This window comes from Phallusia mammillata, chromosome 5 (assembly GCF_965637545.1).
Source record: "Phallusia mammillata chromosome 5, kaPhaMamm4.hap1.1, whole genome shotgun sequence".
Lineage (NCBI taxonomy): Eukaryota > Metazoa > Chordata > Ascidiacea > Phlebobranchia > Ascidiidae > Phallusia > Phallusia mammillata.
This window is the reverse complement of record NC_137256.1, coordinates 23899037-23921578: the sequence shown is the minus strand read 5'-3', so window position 1 is coordinate 23921578 and position 22542 is coordinate 23899037. Positions and strand designations below refer to the sequence as shown.

The 22542-nt window shown below is 37.2% G+C and overlaps 2 protein-coding genes and 1 long non-coding RNA gene across 6 annotated transcripts in view; 2 read left to right on the top strand and 1 right to left on the bottom strand.

Moving 5' to 3' along the window:
• The first annotated feature begins 899 nt into the window (after nt 1-899).
• On the top strand, nt 900-4828 carry LOC145230033 (presenilin-associated rhomboid-like protein, mitochondrial). The gene is made up of 8 exons (XM_080095385.1): nt 900-1203; nt 1535-1907; nt 1981-2085; nt 2768-2903; nt 3140-3282; nt 3725-3845; nt 4091-4304; nt 4644-4828. Exons 1-8 carry the CDS (start codon nt 1055-1057, stop codon nt 4738-4740), a joined length of 1338 nt encoding a protein of 445 aa, XP_079951511.1. The 5' UTR covers nt 900-1054; the 3' UTR covers nt 4741-4828.
• Nucleotides 4517-22542, bottom strand: part of LOC145230036 (uncharacterized) — a 38303-nt gene continuing 20277 nt past the window's right edge. The window contains exons 3-4 of the long non-coding RNA XR_013860544.1: nt 11993-12151; nt 4517-4856 (exon numbers count right to left, since the gene is read on the bottom strand). This is a non-coding gene — a long non-coding RNA (uncharacterized LOC145230036). The remainder of the gene's footprint in view (nt 4857-11992; nt 12152-22542) is intronic.
• LOC145230035 (uncharacterized) lies at nt 5209-9942 on the top strand. Of its 4 annotated transcripts, none has more exons than XM_080095389.1 (4): nt 5219-5370; nt 5529-5657; nt 5926-5963; nt 6092-7274. In XM_080095389.1, the coding sequence occupies exons 2-4, from the start codon at nt 5540-5542 to the stop codon at nt 6281-6283; spliced, it is 348 nt and encodes a 115-aa protein (XP_079951515.1). In that variant the 5' UTR covers nt 5219-5370; nt 5529-5539; the 3' UTR covers nt 6284-7274. The 4 variants fall into 4 exon arrangements, with proteins under 4 accessions (XP_079951517.1, XP_079951515.1, XP_079951516.1 ...); XM_080095388.1 differs by having other exon boundaries at nt 5223-5370; nt 5540-5657; XM_080095391.1 differs by lacking the exons at nt 5926-5963; nt 6092-7274 and adding an exon at nt 9193-9942 and having other exon boundaries at nt 5209-5370; nt 5540-5657.

The window sequence follows — 22542 nt, the reverse complement described above, 5'->3', positions numbered from 1 at the left end:
AACGGGAGAGTTCCTCGACGTCCGGCCTTGGTTTGAGCGCTGAACATCGGTGGAAGCAAAGGCTGGACGTCGAAGACCGCCTGCTAGCGCGAAACTTCGTGTTTGTGGGCTCACGACGGGTTAATTCCGAACAGCAATCTGATCGATTGCGGGTTTCGATTCGCAGCTTCCCACATCGAAAGAAGCATCAGACTCATCTTGTGAAAGAATCGGCTGCATGCCGAACCCCTGCTGGAGCGACATTGTGTGTTTGTGGGTTCAACCTATCGTTGCGCAGTTTGTGTGCGCATAGAGTGAAGTTCTAATTATTAAAATGTAGTCCATCAGTTGTTAACTTTGAGCTGTTGTAAGATTATTGAAACACATGGTGTAATATTTTGGAATGATATGATAATGCATAAGATTTTGCAATGCTTAAGCGCGTCCTTCATTACCATATTTTGTGGAAATATTCTGTGCAACGGGGATTTTTTTGCGATCTCTCATCCGACGAATATGTGTGGAGGTGAAAAAAAATTGTCGATTAATTTCGATCAGAGAAAATACTTTGTTCAATTTTGAGTTGTTTCCTAAGGTTGCTACTTTTTCTAAACGAGGTTTCGATTAAATAAATATTGTGAAAATGACAAGTTGTCGCGATTTCTGTGTCAGACAGGCTAATATATTTTATTTCCCATAAGTTTGCAAATGCTTATGTAAGAAAATTAACCTATACAAATTAGACAAGGTTATTGCAAAATTTGTGATAAACTGATATCATTTAAAAACATGTATTTTCCATAGCTATTTTTAAGACTTTGGTGCAAAAAACTTTTGCTGAAAGCTGTAAGGAAGGAAACTAGTGCAATGAAAAGCTCCTGTACTAAATATTGATAAAAAATAATTATGGCTTTTAATTGGTTACTAATTTTTTTGCAATCCAATTAGTTCCAATCCATTTTGTTAGCCTCTGGGGCTTAGGAAATGTCATAATGGGAGGGAAAACAAAGTACTATGGTTTTCCGTTTATTGACTTTCTTGACACTCCATTGAAAAAAGTATCAAGACGAGGAGAATGGTTTATCTTTTTGGGCAAAAAATTTGCTTGGCCAGCTGTAAAACTGGGAGCAGCTTTGGCAGTTGGTTGGGTTGGATTCGTGTACGTTCGAGATGCTATTCCACTGTATCACAATCATGTGATAAAACAGTCCATTGCGGACCGCGGTAAGTTAATTCCAGCAGAGTATGGAAGTTGCCCACAAGTTTTTTGTTAAAAAGGTTGCATGCCATTTTTTTGGTTTGTACGTAAAAATTTTGCAGAAAAGGCATTTAATTGTCGTGCCTGCTTTGCGCATGCTGAAATTGGTCTTGCACACAGGACATGGTGGTAGGTTGTTAACTGAAGTCGAGTTGTGCATAATAGTAATTATTAAAATCCCTGTGGTGCATAATTTATATTTCCAAGATAGCTTTTGAGATCAATTAGCAAGTAACAAATAAATTTAACTCTATAATTAGAAATTTGCATTTCTATTTTAGCAATTTTTTATTGCAGAGAAGCGTCATATGGATTACATGGCCAACAATCCCAGATACAAAGAAGCTCTTTTAGAAGGTTACGAGCAACTTCGCCCACCGAACTAGCGTTACACCAGAATTTTCAACAAAACTTTTCCAAAACAATTTTCCAAACTGTTTCATGTGTAAATTTAATCAACGGAAATATGTTTTTGGTTGGATGTCCCTTGACCCCAAAACGGATAGGCCATTTTCAAGAAACAAGTCGGAGTTTTCATGCTAATAGTGGTGAAGGTCCTGCAACTTCACAACATGTTCACCGAAACAAAAAGAGGAAAACAGATGACCATTCAGATCAAGGTCCCAACAAAATTGCACATCTTCTGAAGAATGGAGTGCTAACTGCTATGGTATAAAAATTTGACATGCAGACTCTAAACCCTTAACATACTTAAATTGACTTTGTTGGTGTCTCTTTTGCAGTTTGTTGCTCTGTGCTTTGGGATTTCTGATATTGGACCCAAGTTTGATTATTTTGCGAACCTGTTTTGGCAATATGAAAAAGTCATTGCCGACTCTCAAGTGAAGGTTTGTTTCTAAACCCAAAATGTGTACTTGGTGGTTTATGTACTAGCTCAGGGGTAACCAAACTACAGCCTGTGTGCTGCATTCGGCCCTCAACAGTATTTAAATTGGTGGAGCCATTAACACAAGAACTCACAGCAGAAAAGTTTGCTGAATACTGATAGTTGGTGTAAAGAGCAATGTTATTTAAATTTACAGTGAGACTGGGGTGGTGTTAGGAACTAAATTGAACATAAACAACTGGATTTTAGGTTGATTTTATTACTCTGAAACCTCAGACTATTCCTTATAGCGATAACCGTGAGGATTTTTCGCACTAATTGCATTAAAATATTTGTGTATGCAGCCTATTTAGCGAATCTGTTGTCTGTGTTCGTAGCTCTACCATTTGAATTGGTTCAATAAAACATATGTAACAATTTGCTTGTGAGGCATCTAAGGCAGTAAGGATTGTAATTACATTCTCTCTATTAATATGGTTGTGGCAGAACCATTTATAATTTATGCCGCAAAGGTGTATAAAAAAAACTGGGGTTAACAACCTGCAAAAACATGCACTATAACATTGCATAGATTATGTCCCATCACACAAAAATATGTTGACATTCAAAGTCACCATTTTGCACAAAACACTAAATTTGCATGCTGCATTAAAAAGGTTGTTTTTGTGTCATGTTTTGTGTAGGTTAAAGGCAACATCAACATGTATGATTTGACAACTGCTATGATCATCGGGGCTAATGTCTTAATATACTTGTTGTGGAAAGTAAAAGGATTGCAGACTGTGATGACAAGTTCCTTTTTAATAAACCCCACGATTGGTGAGATATATTTTAATTTGCTGCTGCACAACTAAAAATAGGCAAAAGTTTCACCCACAAAAAAGATATGACTTTTTCAGAGCACTGAAGTGAATACAACCAAGTTCTAAAAAACAACTAGTATTTTGTCTAGTATCACACTTAAATGTGTTAAATAGGCAGTCTATTGAAATTGTAAAAAAATGATTTTCACCTGAAAATTTTACTAATAACTTTACACAAATTTTGTTGAACAGGTCCCCGCGCTTTTGGAAGTTACGTTTTGTCTGCATTCAGTCACCAGGGATTTTTCCATCTTTTTGTGAACATGTATGTCTTCAACTCGTTCGCTAAAGCCTGGACAATGTATGCATACAGATACCAGCAGTCCAAACCAGAGGTACCTTGAAAGACTATTATAAACTTGTTATAATGATTATTGTGGAGCGAACATATCAAAAATACTTGTCAATGTATTCTGGGTGTTCGGACCCCGCACAAGGGTTGAATAAGTAAATACATATTTATATGTACTCAATTGCTAGAATTCTATACCCTCTGTTTATAGCACTTGCAATTGTTTTAGCAGTACCCCAAGAGATCTATGAGTCCAAAATATAAGGATTTTAAAACTAATGTACTTGGGGGTCTTGCAAAAGATTACAAGCTTTAATTGGTTGTAGTTGTAAACAAACTTATTTGGGACGAGTTTTGTCATGCTGTCCTGCAAAGTGTGTTGCAGAATGAAAAAGTAGTTTGCAAAAGCGACACATGCTATAAAAGTTTGAGAATAACTGGTCGAAACAGTAACATATGCACAACACAAACGATGATTTATTTAGGGATACATGAGCCCCAACAAGTTTTCAGCATTCTATCTAACTGCTGGGACAGTAGCAGGTCTTGCAAGCCACAGTGTTAAGATCTTGGGTGGAATGAAAATACCATCACTTGGTGCTTCAGGTGTGTAAAGTTTGTCATTTTGTTGTTGATTACTTGAATATCGCTGCACAATATAAAACTGTTTGACGGTCAAACTTGTAAATGTTGTAAGTATTCAAAAGGTCCACTTATCTGTGTTGTATTTTGTATGCATAATAAACTTTTGTTTTGTACAATTTATTGTTTAGTTCAGTAGATACCAATGTGGCTGACACCAACAGTTTTCATTCAAAATGGCAGCACCATAGTAAACATAATATTTGCAGGTGCTGTCCTTGGGCTAGCAGCATACATATGTACAAAGTCACCAGACAGCAGACTTAGCATCGTATTTCTGCCCACTTGGTCCTTCACCGCTGCTTCAGGGCTTAAAGCAGTTCTGCTTTTCGATACCTTCGGTCTGTTGATTGGCTTTGCGACTGGATGGCGCTATTTCATTCTAGACCATGCTGGCCATTTAGGAGGTGTCCTGTATGGATTGTAAGTTTATTATTTGGGCCGGTTTTGTTACAAAAAGTCAATTGACAGTAACCAATAATGCTAACTGGTTTGCTGATCTCATAAAATTTCGTGAGACAGTTCCATAGAGCCGGCTGAATCCCACCACTGCAAATATGGCACCATAATTCTACTTTTGACAAATTATAAAATACACACCTGCAATGTCTAAAGTACAATACATGACAATTCAGTTAAAATACTTGAAAACAACAACAATTGTATTGATGTAAAATGTTTAATAGTTATTCCTACTGTATCTTTATTGTCAATCACCACAAAAATGACGTTTAATGTTAAGCACAAAATCATGTTTTGCAGGTGGTATGCCAAATTTGGTGAAGCCTTTTTGCATCGCTGGTCCAAGTGTGTTTCCAAACACTATTATTCAACTTTCGGCGGCAAACGACCAAGGTGATGACACTTCAGCAAAAATTCCGACTTGTTTCAAATGGTTTTTTGTTCACTTTGTTTCCATGGATAATAAATACTACAAAGATATGTGATTTGCAGTGATTGTTGAGTTGTGACTATCTAGTAATAAAAGACAGTCATAAAATATCAAATATACCATTTTAAGTAAAGCTAAACTGTTGCGTAGAAGTAAGTAGCTACTATTCATACAGTAATTCTGGGGATTTTTCAAATAGTTACTGACATGTTTAAACATATGAAGTCACACACAAAATAAACTTATTTGTGTTGAATAGAGTTTAATTGGCCACCCACCAAGAACGATCTTAAGGCCGGGGCCCACTATGTGATAAACAATAATTAATAACTTGCTGTGAAAGTTACTGTAACAAAAGGTGCAATTGTGCCGAAAACCCAACTTTTCAGACTTTTTTTGCTTAGTTTTAGTGGAAAAGTTTGATAAATACCATATGGCCACTAGTTCGGAAATAATAGTGTAGGAACTATATCACGCTGAAATGGGAAGCATGTGTTACATAAAGCTTCCTGGAAAGAAGGGTTTAAAACACGGTCGCTTAAGAAGAAATTATCAGAGTGTCAAAAATTTTCCAACGAAAGTTTCAAGACAATCGAAGTAAGTATTAGGAAAAAATTGTTCTACATAAAGTTCTGACTTGGTGAAGTTTTATTTTTGTTGCTTAGTTTGTTTTCTTGGGACTTTTTTTGCAACAAACACATTTTCTTCTGCTATTAAGTAGAATAGACTAAATAATCGATTTACCTTAGCTATAGCTGCTTTGCAGATGGACAAGCTGACCGCTATTGTTTACGTTCTGGGACTTATTCTTCTCGTGGTACAAAAAAGCACGGCACTTGCGAGTTGGGTTGTGTGGTTCGTTATTGGACGAGGTGACAGCGAAGGTAATATAAATGTTTGCTGTTTGCTTGAGTTTGACCAGAGCCACTTGGTACTGGTTTGTCATACTTTTTAATGTCCCCCTCACGGTACGCATATTTCCAAAATGTAATCTATTTCGCATATGGGGCTTTTTTAACCAATGAGAGGGACGAATTTTTGCGGACTTTTGTTACGTCACGTAGGCCGTTGCGTAGTGGTTTACTTTGCGTATTTTCGATGTTGCAAGGTCTTCACTGCTTTTTCAAGTCAAAATAATATTTTATTTTGAAGATATGGCGAAAATGGAAGCATTCAGTACAAAAGTGCAGGTAATGAACAGTACATAATGTATTGCAATATAATAGTCTGATTATATTTTTCTCTTTGTAAAATTACTAATATTACGCACAGCAGCACACAGGCTACTTGCAGAGAAATATACGCAATTTTGTTTTAGATACCATCGCATCGTGAATACAACAGCGCGGATATAGCAAGCAGCAAGATAGAAGTGTTCATGTTTACTAAAATGCAATGCTTGCATGTAATGGCAACAATGAGGGCTGGCCTTTTATATTTAAAGCTACTTTTAAAAGGCGGTATGGCTAAAAAGACCTATAATCACCATCACTTACTATATTTTAAATGACAAAAATATCCGAAATCAACATACTGCTTAAACTTCCAAAATGTTTACAGTAATCAGCAGCATGAAGCCAAAAAATAAAAAAAGCTGAATTCAAGCCAAAAATGGTTTGGAATGGCCCATTTTAAAAATCTTTTCAAATATGGCTTATATCAATCCAGTATCGGCTTGTAATGAGCCATGTTTCTACTTTCACACTGAAAGTTTGATAGCTGAAAATTAAAAATGGTTTTGGCTCATTTCCAGTCAAAAAATAAGGGAAAAATGAGTCAGTACAGTTAAAGGTTGGTCCTTATGGCTCAATAGTGAGCCATTATTTTTTGCAGTGTACTATCAATTCTGCAATGAGTTGACATCTTTGGATTATACAAATACACAGTTCAAATGCTGTGTTATTTTCTTGTAACCAAGTGTTTGTGGGCACTATTTTTTGCATTTAGTTTTTTTAATAGCATATAGGCCCACGTCAGTTGATTTGTTGACCTCTCCAATCTGTCCTAAAATTGTTTTTGGCAAGTACAGAACAATAATTGCCTCTGCACCTCCTTCCAAAAAGCACTCATTTAAGTTATGTTGGGGCAAAACACATGTATCAAATCCTAGGGTTCTGTAAAAGATATTTAAAATGTGTAAATGAAAGCTTTTTGGTCAATAGTTGGAAATAACAAAATGAAATACCATCAGTCTATTTTAGATTTTGGTATAGTATGATTGTATAAACATGTTGGAAAACTCACATTAATATCCTTGTCAAAAACTAGTGTTGTTTATATTGGTGTTAAAACTACTGGTTGCCTTGACCTTGTTGTCATTAAAAAAATTTTAAGCCTAAAAAACCTGTTTGTTCACTACCAATTTACCCAGTACACCAAACTTTTCATTTTCTGCAGTGTATCCATTAAAGTGTCCTGTATAAGCCTACCGAATTGCACTGCCTTTGTGAGTCTTGTGGTCATATATGTGTAATTAATAAACTGGAAACTGGCAAGCATAATGATGACTTTAAAAAGGCAGGCATAGTGTTTAACCATAAGCAAGCAGTCAATTTTCATTTGTTGTCTTTTCTTTCCACAAATATCCAAAACCATTTCATTTTTATTAAACAAACATTAATCACATTTTATCACCAATATGAAATAAGTTGCACATATTAGTTTCACAAGTTAACAGATCTTTAAAATGTAACAATACTTTTCATAATCTTTTGAGACAATACATACAGATTAAAACATTTTTTGAATGCACTGTGTCAATCTGACACACTAGAATGCACCATGTCAATCTGAAATAACTTTTTTTAGACCACAATTATACATTACACATATATTTTGAAATGCTTGTGTCAGGTCAGCCAGACTTTTTCTGTAGTCTATTGTTCTCGAAGTTTGATAGTTTTGGCAATGTAGAGGTTCTTTTTTCTGATTTGATACATAAATATATACCATCTCTTGTAAAGATTGTTCGATTATGTTATGATATGTACATGATCAAATTAATAATGACACAAACATCGTCGAAAATGCTAAGGGCTTAAGCATACTTCCATGCGGCAACAATAAATGTCCTACAATGATACAGCACTCAATCCTGAAATAGTGTGCTTTGGATAAGAGTGGTTGTTGGCAACTGCACTTGTTCATCTGTTACAAGCAATTTGGTTGCATTTGTTAATTTGCCTCGGTCGGTGTTAAGTTTGACTTAAACATTTATAGATACAAGGCATAGAGTGTTGAATTTAATTGCACTGGTTTTATGTTGGAATTTTTTAGGACTAGAAAATGTTTGTTACACATTCATTGAAAATTAAATCGGTATAAATTAAGGCTCAAATTTTGGATAATTTCAATGACATAGCTGTCCCCAATTGGGCTTGATACACGGTCAAAATTTGGACCAACCCCCAGTCGTCAGATTGGTAACCAATATTTTGACAAAAATTCAAGGTCAAATTTGGATAAATTTTTGCTGGTACAAAGACAACTTGGAATTCCAGCTTGTATCAGAGATTTCACACCTGCAGAAAGACTGTCCATTCTATCCAAGCCAATTTGACTATAGCATATATGCTTCTGCTGAAGTTTTTTCCTCCAAAAAAACATTTCGGTTCTTTCTTTTGTTACTACCAAACCAGCAAGTGCTTCTACGAAATGTTGTGCTTCTATTTTTTTGCGTTTTAGCTGCAACTTTGAAGGTCTATGGTTTTGCCTACAGAACAACTCAAGTTCAGTTTTTTTAATTTAATTACTATTACTACTGAAACTACATGCATAGTACGCTTATACTGGCATTACTTTAAACAATGCTATTACCATTAAAACTACATACATTTGCTTAAACTGGCATAACTCTAAGCAATGCTAATGAAAACAAGCTACACCTGCGAAACGGAGCTTAAAATTTAAAACAAGTTGATTGCATGGTTGTCACGCATCGTGTCCTGTGATTGGTCAAAGGCAAAGTGTTCTCTGATTGGTTTGGACTGACGAAGCGGCGGTGAAAACGATACCTGTGATTGGTTAAAAAAGCCCCATATGCGAAATAGATTACATTTTGGAAATATGCTCACGGTACACGTCAAAGTATGTGTCCGGTTATTTTTTTGTGGTAAAGACGCCGCAGTTACCTTTTATTCCAATAATTTTCACAACAAACAGTTTCTTAAACTTTTCTGGCCTTAACTTCCCGTTTTAAAACAATTGCCGACTTTGCAAAAACGCATGTCAAACATGGTGCAATTTTAGTCTACAGTTTATAGGGAACAAATCATGTAAATCAGTTTTCATTTGAAGACAAATGTCAAAATTCATGCAGTTCAATGTTAACGCTATGATTATAATGACTATAATGATTCCATTGAAATAAATTCAGTTCATATTAAATTATTGATTGGTCACAACGTTCTTTAGTTACAGATCGCATAATTGAAGAAATGATGATGGACGGAATGAACGATAATATTGCAGAGAATCCATTCTTGTAAAATTTATGAGTTTTGTGACTCGTCCAAGGAAATTTCCACGGCACAAAAAGTGACCAATAAAAAAAAATTACCCTAAATTGGTTGAATTAAAATTTTCACTTTCTAATTCCGCCTTTGATACTTTGGAGTGTAAACATGGGGGCCGCCACGTAGGGGCAAGAGGGGGCACTTGACCCCCCCTGGAATTTTAAAGTACCGCAAAGTTACAACATTTTTTCGAAAAACGTGATGACTGAAAAACGATAATGCTCTAAAAGGGGAAGTTGAGATAGTCAAAGCAAATGACTATAAACAAGCGACTTTAACGATTTCTGCACTGTTTACGTATCTGGTGTTGTTTTCATAGCCTCTGCTGTTTTTATGTTTTTTAAACGGACAAAATGGTTTATAGTTGCGTGGCTGTACGGGGACTTTTTCATCGTTCACGCAAATCTACTGCATATATTTTATGCCATGTGTATATAATTACTTGATATAGTTATCTATCCCTGCAAGTGTGTTTTTCTCAAAATTTGACCCCCGCTGGAAAAATTTCTGCCGGCGCCCATGAGTGTAAATATGGATGTTTAGACGAAATCGGGTTTTTTCTGTAGATAATGTTTTGCTATAGGGACACTAGCTCAACAATAGGTCAATAAATGTTAGGTTTGGGAAATAGAAACAAAAAGGCCTATATTTATAAACCATGAAAACCTTTAAATGTCTATTCCCTGCTATAGGGCAGATATAAAAGTTTCTCAAAGTCATTTTACAAAGAAATTTGATGTTCAATCAAACAAATATTCAAACAAATAACGGGCTGGTGAACCAAAAAAAAAACTTGTATTATTTCGATGTGGCAAACTGAGATTGACGAATTTGTTTGCTGCAAATTACACCTTCAGAATTGTATTTGCTGTTAAATGATAGTGCTTTAAACTCGTAAGCAAAAGCTAGGAACACGTTTCAGGCATATTTTTGAATCACGAACCAACAAATACATAATTTATCTTCATTAAAAAGGTTTACAAAAGTCTCCCAGCAAGCCCTGGCTACGTGAGCACAAAAGTATGACCAAATCCCATAGACAGGGGCCGCTTAATCGATGACAAAATACATTACTTTAGTAGGCTATGTGCATTAGAAGCTCAACCAGCTCTGTAAGGCTGTTAACTGTAACCTAGTGTATTTCAACTAATGTGCCGCTGTACACAAGCACAAAAAGGTTACAAAATATTAAACGAAATTAACCTGCATGGAATTTTACTTGCCGATTTACAGCCGCCAAATTATGTACTAAAGCGCTGTGTGTAAGTCACTGGCACTGCATGTAAAACATATTTTGCTTCAACTAATAGTCATTATAAAAAGCTTAGCGACTTACTGAAACAACATCATTAACATATCTAGAGCACAAAGTTTATGCGATTGGTTTGCTAATATGCGAAGCGAAAATGATTCGAAACCTGTGTAACCGCAGCTGTTGTAACCGCAGACCAATGTACTTTATTAGCAATGCAAGATTTTGCGCAGCGTTTTAATGCGTTGTTATTTCTAGGTCGAGACGGTGTTGGAACCCAAAACCTTTTGAACTTGTGACATTTGTAAAAAACACTTGCAAATTGTTAAGGAGCTAGCAATAAGGGTGGCTGTTCTGGTGGTTCCTTTGACAAGCATTCACACACGTCTCTATAGTTGAAAGTGTGTAAACGAGCTAAGCAGATGGACATAGTTTCCGTAAGGGAAAGTTATCGTAGCATGAGTAATCACTGACAATACGCTGTCATGTTTTAGCGTACAGTATGTTCCTAATAAAATTAGTCCACAACATAACTTAACAACGCCCCAATAACCTAATCAGTTTCGTGGAAAACGAATGCTAATGTTTAACAAAACAATTTGCAATCTGCGCAAAACGTTAAACTTGTTCTGAGAAAGTCAGATTTACATTAAACCTCATTTGCTCAGCTTAAATCAAACACCGCTAAATTTGTATACTGTAACTCTGAGTAGTTTCTGGACCGTATATTGGCGAACTTCCATTTTCAGATCGCGTTTTATGATCATGGTACAGAATAAAGGGAAATAATTGCAAAGAATGAGTTTTTATAAATAGTCAAAAAAAAATTCAACTTAATCAAAAAACGCGACCAATGGAAACAAGGACAAACTTTTCACTTTCTCATTTTAACTATTTAGTTCCCACACCATAAGCCTTAAAGCTCAACAAAGGGGTGCACGTTTAAGGGCCCGATAACACTTGTACGCTAGGAGGCAGTCTGGAACTGCAGATCAGTAAATATTCGGATTTCCATCGCAAATCGGAAAAGCATGGGTGTAAAAACTCGTAAAACCTTGGTCCAATCGTCAAAGTCTAACAAAGAAGTTGAGTCGCTTTTGTGAAAAAAATGCGCTTCAAGTCAACTGAACCGTGAACTTTGTGTGTCATGTCACAACATTCCGAAGTGACAAATTGAGTTTGACGAATTCGTTTGCTGTGGATATTGCGAGTAAAATGTCTCCAAGGCAGCATGTAACCAGGGCAAATCATTCCTTACCTAAACCACCAATTAAACAAGTGCTTTACGCTATTTGTATGGGTTTCCGTATTCCATTAAGGTTTAAAGCCGGTTTACAAATGAGTTTTGCGCGTCTTGCATAAAAAATACTTCTAACTTCACAGCATTTCTTAAATCAATTAAAAACATGCTTGAGTGCGTTAGGAACTGTCGCAAACTTAATTTAAAACTTACGCAAAACTGCATTCGTCGTTTACCAACAGTCGGTTTTCTTCGTAACCTGCCGCACTTAGGTTTTAGCCTGCCGCAGTTAGATCGTTGTAAGTCCCAAATTTGCGTTCGCACGCGAATACTTGCTGCTTGACTGAGTTTGGTCGAACCGCCACAAAGACTCTGAACACACAAAGGAAAATTTAAAACTTGTGGAACAAACTCACCCTAAAACAAAATTGCAGTGATAATGTTACAAAGGCGATTGTCGGTAATGCGCATACGCAGTAGGTGGTTAAAATGACAACTTTAGTAATAGATTAAAACCATAAACAGCCTGGCTTAAACTGACGATCACTGTTTGCCTTTTTTAACTATAATACAGCAAAACCAATTGACGATAAAATTCTTGCTTAAACAGAATCTGTCGGTTCAAATAAAGGATATATACTTCGCCTATGTGGCATCATCAGTTCCAGTAGGTGGTTGATACGAATTAATACACAGGAAACATAAACTATCGTGGAAAATGGCAATTTTTTTGGTATATGGAAAGGTATATGGAAAGATTCACGTTGGTTGCAGTCTAAAAATGCACTAAACTTGTATTTTTAGCTTATAGTAAAATACGAACCGCGCTTTAATCAACATGCACCAAATACTACATCCTATTTTGAAATTTCGTTCTTAATGCGATACTTGTACTTTATACTTAAAAATATGCACAGTTAGCTATTTTATGCAACAGTTTTAGGTTTTAGCGATACGATGTGTTATGCTTGCTTACAAATGCTTATGATGCCTTAATGTTTTTCATGAACTAAATCAACGGTTCTTTATGCACTGAACATTGTAATTTTGTTCATGTGCACTTAATAATACCCAAAATAACGTGGATAAAACTTTAACCTATACATATAACGACTCAAATAAAGGTAACGAGCAACAGATTTATAGTCAGTTTTATATAAATTCCACAAGATAATTTTGAAGTTCAACGCACAGAACCATGCGATTATCTTTGGCGACGACTATACAGTTTTATTATGTTTCCTCGCAAACAAAAAAGCTGTAAAACTAGATCTCCTCACCTCGAAAACGCCATTTATTAGGGTCTGTGGTTGTGTGCAAACAGTTACTGGCAAATTTTAGCGGCATAATGTTTATAGTTTTACAACCTGGTTGACAAAGCGTTTTGTTGTTGCGCCTTTCTAGATTGTAAAGTCACCAAAACTAGTTTCTCCATTTTGCACCATTAACGTACATTAAAGTTTTAAATACCATTTACTAGGCATCTTTAAAAACCGGATAAGCCCCAATATTTGTTATGGGATCTTTAAATACTTTCTACTTTTGAGGAGTTTCTGTTGCCACACGTTGGCGATCAGCGGTTGGGTTTGTGGCCAAAAAATTTGTTTCGGTTCCAACACTTATTGTGAAACCGTGTGGTTAACTCCCAAGTGCGCATGCGCGAAGTTACAAATAAAATTGTCCAAGCTAAACAAAACAAATCTGGCAAAATTTTGTTGAAAAGATTACTCTCCACACAAACATGTTTGGTTAGTCGGAAAGTTATCAGAGAGAAATCGTGCCCTGAACACGAAGGTACGAGCCCGAATCCGGCCCGACCGCGATTTTGTGTGTGAAGTCAGGCTCGAATCAAGTATGTTTTATTCAAACTGAAGCCCATACAGCAAACACCCAGTCTGCCTTAAAACTCCGGTTTGACGATTCTCTAACATCCAATTCAGTCCTTATACATCAGCAGTCACACAATGATTTCAAAAAGTTTACAATTTGTACATGGCGGGCTAAAGCAATCAATAATTTAGCCATAAAGGGGCAATCACCCTTGATGGAAAAGCCGCGGATTTTCATCAAATTTCGTAGTTGTCAATCAAATTCGCGGTTCATGAGTTTCAAAGGAACTTGTTGGTTTGTTTCATTTTACGGTTGTTGGGCATAACGAGCCCCACACCCGTTGTGGTGTATGTCGTTTCGCCGTCGCCTGTTACTACAGTCGCTTTGGTACAAGGTGTGTTAAAGTGTGGAGCTTTAACTTATCTTTTAATCAGCCTTATCTTATCATGTTCACGTTGGTTAAAGCGATGTTGTACAAACTGCTGCCGAGGCAGGGTTGGAACCTAAAACCGTGAGGGCATACGGCGGTCATGCAAATTACTACACCACTTTAAGTCATCAAGCAAATTATGTCCAGGCCTATACCGGGTAAAACATACCCAGCAACAATATCATATGATAAGGATTTACATTTGCAACATTTTGGGTTTAAAACACGTGGCAAATCTTACACTAACTTGCAGCTACAAAACACCATTAGAGCCTGGTTATTTGAGAACAGATCGTTTAACAAGATTGCTATGTTAAACCAAAAAGAAGTGAACAAAATCGAGGTTACGACATTACTTCGCTTGTTAAACCTAAAAACTACTAAAGCATAAGATGAGAAAAACGGAAGTTCACCCGCAAACATATACAGTGATACGTTGTCAAATTGCCGGATTCTGGAAAATTTCAGTCTTCAGCGAATCTACCAATAAAAATTTATTGCTACAACAACAACATGTGACGTCATCGTCTGATCAAATTCGGCCGAAAACAGACTTCGTCAAGCAGAACACATACGGTTTTGTATCCAATTCGACAAAAAACGGAGACACCGGGAAATTTTTTGGGCGGGTTTTATGCAAATGAGTCTCGTGGTTGAAATGTGATCAACCCGCGCAGAAGTTAAAGGCGAAACAACCAAGCCCAGTTTCGGCCCTTTTCAATGTCAAGTGTCTTGTTCTACCGCAGAAAAACTAAGTTGTAAATCATTGTCTCACGTCATTGGCCCGTCTCTATTCTCGCAACACGCGATACAAGGGGACAAATTGGAATCGTGTTTTTTACGCAGATTACTGAAAAGTTTATGTGTCATTTCGTTGCTGCATTACATTGTAAACTATAGGAAGCTTTTTCTTTATTATTCGGCCAACATCATCGGTGTACAACCTGTGGCCTGTGGCCAAATGCGTTCCATTTAATAAAGACTATGCGGCCTAGCGATTCCAACTCATAGGCGCCGAACACGGGTATGCCACGCATACCCGAACGAAAACGTCAGGTATGCCGCATACCCGAGAATCGGGCCAACGTTAGTCATGCGTTATATTGCTTCATGGAAATTATTCTGATACGGACCAATAAGTAACGTACACAATTGGTTTCTATCGCGGATATTGTTTCGCAATCCATTAATTGTTCGCATTCATTTTTAGTGTGAATTGTAACGTCTTCAAGAAGCACTGGAATTTAAACATTAAAGGGTGGTAAAAAGCACAACAAGTGTTGGCGCTGACACTGCCTTGGCTATTACGTCAACAACCACGTGATAAAAAGTTTACCGTTGTAAACTAAATTATGAGAATACAGTTCTGACTTCCAATTGCCTCTACCACAAGAACAACGACTATCTAGTTTTAACCGAAAAAACAACAACGCTTATTGTTACGTCACAAACGTAAGGTTGCTACAAAAAATAACGTGTTAGCTTGTTGAAAGTTTCTGGCAGTTTAGGACATCGTTTAAAGTGGACTAAACTTTTAAATTTTTAATGCGTCACATACAACTCACTGGGTTAAATAGGCTACACGTTGTTAACTAAACAAGCGACTTTAAAGCGTATCAAACGATTTTTGTAATGGCTGGGCCAAAAGTGTGGGCGCTTTGTTGCGCGAAAACAAAGCATTTTCATAATAGTTATTACAGAGAAAATAAATGTTTACACAATATCGTAATTTGCGACATAAGGTGACGTCCGAGCTAAATCTTTTTTATCTTCATTGTTCCGCCTCACCGTAATTCCGGAAAGTGGGTCCCATTTTTTGTTACGTACAACGCGTTGTTACCGGGCACAAACATGCGTTGATTTGTAACAGTAACAGAAGGGCCTGCCGGTGGAATTACGTTGTGTAAACTCATATACTGCAAGCTTTGATATAGTCTTACCCTACGTGGCGACAGGAAATTAATTTGGTATTTCATGACGTCATATAATATGGCATACCCGGGAAAAATTTAAAGTCGGCGCCTATGTAATCCAACTCATATGTTGTTTCTAGGCCGATCAATGCGTGTAGAGCTTTTCTTCTGTGTCCTTATAACACTGCAACTAGAATCTCTTTTTTTACTGATAGTTGTAAATCAATATAAGCGTAGATGTAAGTTCAGAAAAAAAACACTTAGTCCTTCACCCTTTGGTTCTAAAGATATATATATTTCGCTATTACAGCATCGTCAGTATCTGATTCAAATAGAATCCGTATTGGATATATAAGCGTATTGGAAATGCAATAAAGTAAAGTCAACGTGTTATTTGAAGGTGCACCATGTGAATTGCGTTTGGCCCAACAAGAGTTAAGGTGGCATTCCGCTGGTTTAAATTGAACCAAATAACTGAACTGGCTGGACTCAATTGTACAACAACTGCCAGTGGTTGTGACTTGTGGTCCAACTGCCATGCAAATTCATGCGCCTTACTGAGCAAGAAAATGTGCAGCATTGCTTAGACTCAGAGACACGTTAAACCAGACTTGAACACCACAATTAAAATAACGTGTGCTAAAGCAACCGGAGTTAAGCAGGGATCTCAGCGGTAAACTCAAATATTACACAACACATTAGACGCCGTTATGCCCAATCGACCGTAAGCGAAACAACTAATGGAAATAAAGTAACCAACGAGAAAAAAATATCCAACTAGCAGTTAGACCAGTGGTTCCCAACCGGGGAGGAATTCCTCCCTAGGGAGGAATTTTAGGAGTTCAGGGGAGGAATTTCATAAAAACTGTAAAAAAAATACACTGGAAGCGTTACAGAATATTTTTGTTTTTACATTATTATGTCCATTATAATTTGGGCCGGTTTACATCTGGAGCCAGTTGTAAAGGATTCTGAAATAGACATCCCTAATTATAAGGTAGGCTATATTTTAAACTGCTATAATTTTTCATGTTATGTTTGTTTTTCGTCTTATGGGGAGGAATAAATAGTTCAAAAATGGGCAAAGGGAGGAATGTATCGAAAAAGGTTGGGAACCACTGAGTTAGACAGTCACTTCGGCGGAGAAAATAATTCGACGCGTATTCAGACACGGTTTTTCCACTGAGGATAAAAAATCTGAAACAAATATTTTGCAGACTCAGTAAACATGTCATTTAGGCGAAAGTTAGCAAAGCAGTTGGTCGAAATGACACATTTTATGTTACCCAAAACACGTCGACGACTTAAAACAAAAAGCAACGGGCAAGCCTATACGATGTTTAGTGTTGTTTTAAATGCTTCAGAACCGAAAGAGGAACATTGCTCCAACTTAAACCCATTGTAACTGTACATTCACATTGTGCAGTCCACTATGTTGGAATTGTTGTGATTTGAAACAATGGTTGTGGTGTACGTCATAGCACATTTTTTTGCGTCATGAGCGCACAGAAAGATGTCGAAACATACTGACGTTTCTATACTATATATAACATGCGCGTGGCCAAACATAATACGGTGGAATTTATCGAATGTTTTTTTGTGGCACAAAAACGAAAATAGAAAAGTTCCGTTTACACCCATCCAATAAAACCAGTTCGGCCAATATTAGGTCCAATAACGATGCAATAATCATGCCGTATACACAAGTCGTGCGCTGAAATTGAGTTTCGAAACCAAGAAATAACAAAGATTCCGCGAAATTCACAGAATTAGTCCAAAGGACGCATCGGTTTCCAATAGCAACAACGGGTCATTAACGTTTCCAGAGCGAATGGTAAGTTATTAAAATATGTTTAGACTTTAGACAGCATCTTCAAAAGAAAAACGTTGTCATAATAATACAGCCGCAGTAAAAGCGTGAAAATCGTTTTTTGCCAGTAAATGGAGTTTATATAGTTTGTGTCCGTGGGTGTGTGGGGGAACATATATTTATTGAACTTTTTTTGTCCCAAATGACAATAGCTTGAAATAGTCCCATTGATAAACGACTGCCAAAGACAGAAACCCACTGAGACCAACAACGCATGAGCAAATGCAAAAATAGCGATGAAACTCCCCGACTATGTTGTGAAAGCAAACCCCCCTGCAACAATATTTTGCAAAAGGGTTGTTTCCCAGCTGTCCCAAGCAAATGCTAAGCCGAACACGGTTGACAATTTACGCAACTCAACGATTTACGTCTTATATATGAAGATAATAATATGCTGTGTTGGTAAACATTTTTGCAAAACATTACCTCCAGCCCAACAGACAATGGTGGTCAATTTTACGCCTCGCCAAACAAGACGGCCTGAATTTTAAAGTTATTTTCCTATGCTTGCCGATCTCTTCAGGAAAAATGCAATCTCACGGTTATGTCTAAGCAATGTAAATCACTGAAGCGGAAATTTTCATACCCATGCGCTAAAGGGAAGTAATATGCAAGACGGAAAATATACGAAGTGTAGTGGGCATATGCGCTCGAATTTCATACCTTTACTTCGTTTTTTGACTATTATAATAACAGTATAATGTTAACCGCTTTAAATTTGGATAAAAGCATTTTAAAAACACTTGGATTTGCGGGCAAAAATAGACGAATGTTGTTCATATGTTCATCGGTACCCAAAGCCTACAACAAATTTGCACGTTGCGAGCATGGCAGGTTTTTTTGTTATCCGTTTCGTATCCTAATCGCAAATCAGGCGACACAAAATGCGTGTTGCTACTGGATTACTAACGCGACACAATATGTACAACGTACAGCCTTCTGTTTTGCTGGCAATAGTCGACGCACGTACGCAATGGATGGCCAATAAAAGATCGTGTTTGCCGAATCGGATGTAAATGTAGGACGTACAGCTTAAAACGCCGTCCGGCGCACAGTGATTTTCTTATGCAACGGTTTTAGCTGTTCACCGACTGTCCGATAAAAACGTGTCCTTATTCATTGCATTGTTGTGAAACTGTTATAGTATGCGCAAATTTTTATCATATTTTTTTACACGAGACATGACTGTAGGTCCGTAACTTGGGCAAAGGTTTCGGCGTACGGCGGTTTTTGGACGCTAATGACGTCACAAACTAATTTTGCGTTACGAAAAAAGATCCAACACTTTTATAACACAGGGTCGAAAAATAATGGACTTTAGAGTATTTGGCTTGTGGTTTAAGATATCGTGCGACAAATATTTTGCGATTTTGATAATATTATGTTTTTTGTCACAGCAAAAATTTAACTAAGTATCATCAGAGTACAAGGTTAGTTCGGTTGTCAATAGTTTCTACTATACGTATAATGAGTTACGTTTTTTTTAATTTAGCTATCAATTTAACCAGATATTAAATTATGTTAATTGTCAGACAAATACCCTTTATAGATTCTCATTACTGGTCTATTACAAGCAACGTAATTTAACATATCCGAGACATCAAAACTTGACCGCTTCATAAGCTTTTGTTCGTACAGACGTATGCATCTCTATACGTACCAGGTTACAGCCAACATACGAAGGATGGGATTCGGCCTCGCAAGGACAGGAAGACACTACAGACAGGAAAATGTCTGGCCAGATTAGATACAGGATGCTAATAAAACATCTGGAGTAGAATAAGGAAAGACCATTCAACTGGTTTAATTTGAGTACATATGAACATGCACAGCAGTGTAAACAAATTGGGTGATGCGATTTTGAGGACAAAACACATCAGAAAGAGTTTGTTTTTGACAGAACTGAGTAGTTCGCTGTCAGTTGCATTATTTTGTAGAAAAATGGGATTAGCAAGGCATTTTAAGATGTTAAAATGCAGAGATAAAATGATAAGTTTGTTTAAAAATCGTTTTTTTGTGGTAAAAACAACGTTCTTTTCAATATAAGTCGCAGCAATAATTATGATTGGTGTGAGCTACATATTGTACAAATTTGAGTTTTTAGCGCCCAAAGTTGTTTGATAAACCGTCCGTGTTTCAAGTTTATTGTCAGTGTCAGTGTTATTTTCATGACATTCGTGAGATTGTCATGTGTCAGATGACAGCGTTTTATGTCTATTGCAACGTGACGACAAATTTTCACAAATCAAAACGCTTGGCGGCGTAAAGTTGGTTCCCCCAACCCGCCTCCCGCCTACTGACAACAGGCATGTCAGGGCGAAAAGTTATTTGGAAAAGTACTACGTTTGTTTGGTGGCTGAAGGTAATTACCTTTTCGGATCGAAGGGAATACCAGTCAACTGACGCTATCGTCTTTCCAATTTCGCTTCAGCCTGGGACTTTCCTTGCGCTGTGAAAAAAGCCAACTGTGCTATAAAGCTCAGACGGACATACGACAAAGTCCAGAACTAGTTGAGGTTGGCGCGATAATCGGCAAGTTTCAGTGGTTAATCCACCAGTTTCGCACACTGATCGTTGTTTGTTACTTATCACTACATTTCCTATATCGATGTCAACGAAATACGTTTAGACGATTTTGCGCAAATGTTGATTGCTAAAGATTGTTACCAAGTTAAATATGAAACGTTGAAACTTCTTTAGCGGCCAGTAACGCATTGTTTTTCGAGCAGTTTGTTTATAAGATTGATTCGGAATAAAACTAGAAGGAAGCGATAATACGCCCTTAATTGTAATTTTGCCCTCGCAATGCTTCAGGTATCTTTAAAAAACGGGCTTGATTCGGACCTTACACTCTGCGTCTGTATTGTTTTGAATAAGTTTAACCAGCTAAAGTAGCCTGTTGCTGAGTATAACCGAATGTCAAACAGCCATGTTTATGACCAATTGTCGATTGTGTTTGTTGTTTTGGTCTTTCCTGAGGCTTCAATGTATAGGCCTGTATGGTAATCAAACTTTTGGGCCTAAAGGGGCTTCTCAAAAACGATTCTGGTTCGGGCTACAATTTCAGACCCGTTTACAACTCTGCTTTAAGGGAACGATACAAAGGCATACAGCAAATGACACCACAACACGTCAGCGTTTGAATGTGAGTGAACATGATATAGTATTAAAACCGCTAGAAGGCGGTCGTGCGAGTGTAAGTCTTTGTGGCTTACGCGAACTCCTCGTCTGTGAATACTGCAGCAGTAAAGTTTCAAGTTTAATATCTTTTTTGGTTTGTTTCAACTTGATAGCACACCTTATATTATTGTGGCAGAAATAACTACACAACTATTTAAGCGGAATGACAAGCGAAATACGATGTTACGTTTAGTCACAGTACGCCAGGCCTATTGAAGGTGCTATACCGAATCAACCGGTCACCAAGCATTTACCATATGGCAAAGCGTGGGCCAAAATGTTACGATTCGTTTTTTTAGGAAAAGATAAAAGATTAAATTTTTTTTAACGGGCACCTGCAACGGAATTGGTACTTTTGTATCCTGACGTAAGTTTTATTAATTTTATTTCAAGTTTTGAACGCGAATTAAGAATCTCGTTCTTGCGTCCAAAACAAAGTTAATCGCCTGTAACCCCTCTATGTTCAGAACGTCATACACAATTTAGTTCGAATTTTATTTTTCCAAGTAAAAATGTCTGTTTTCTCATCTGACAGTCTCTAAACCCACAATTCAGAGTACAGCTACCATTGTGGTTTGGCGAAGGGTGACATTTATATCCCTAAATTAGAGTTTTACTTCGGCGCGTGTTACGACTTTGCACATTTAAAGTAGGAGTGACATTTATACATAAATTCGTTGGCTAATATGTTATTTAGGAGGGGGGTGGGGTTTTTGCAGCGCACCAATGCCTTTATAAACCTTCCTCCAGAAATCGAGGGAGCCCAAAACAAGGCTGTCTATAATTAAGAATCGAGTTCGGGTGAACAAAAAGCCGCAAACTTTACAAGGGGAGCTGCAAAAATGTTTTGCGGCACCAGGAACACAAAAACGGGGGCTGGGCGACTTGTTTGGTGATAGACTTAGGCATTTACGTAGGCGTTTGGGTTGAAAGACTATTGTCTACGAAATACGCAACCTGTGGCGGGGAGTGTCAATTTAAAATGCATTGAAGTGTGCAAGATTTACTTAAGAAGCCGCCTGGGTAGCACGAACGGCGTCGCATTCTAGGGACAATTAAGATAAACATAAATTCACAACTGGGATCAGCCCTGAAGCGTCTTCTAGTGACAACGTTTTTAAAGTCGTAAAAATAAAGCTTTAAGCAAAAAAGCACAAACGTTAAATATGAAAACGAGTGATAGCTAGTTACCATGCGCAACATGGTATTATACAAAAAATCTCTGAATAAAGATGCGTTTTTTTTTAGATTTTAAAAATGTTGGAAACTTGATTAATGACCATATATAAGGGATTGTACGCATTGCTCCATGTATTTTTCGATCTTGTATACAATTAAAACTACAAAAAAATCGTACAAAAATTTAAAGAAGGGCATGCGCATGAACTAGTGGTCTGAAAAATCGTGCAAACAACTCGTTTAAAAACAACAAATGGTGAGGAGCGCCTCTTACAATGGCCGTTTCGTTGAACTCACCAGAGCGTAACGGACGGGGAACCTTGTGGTGTTTGCAACAAAAAATGCGAGATAACGAATTTTT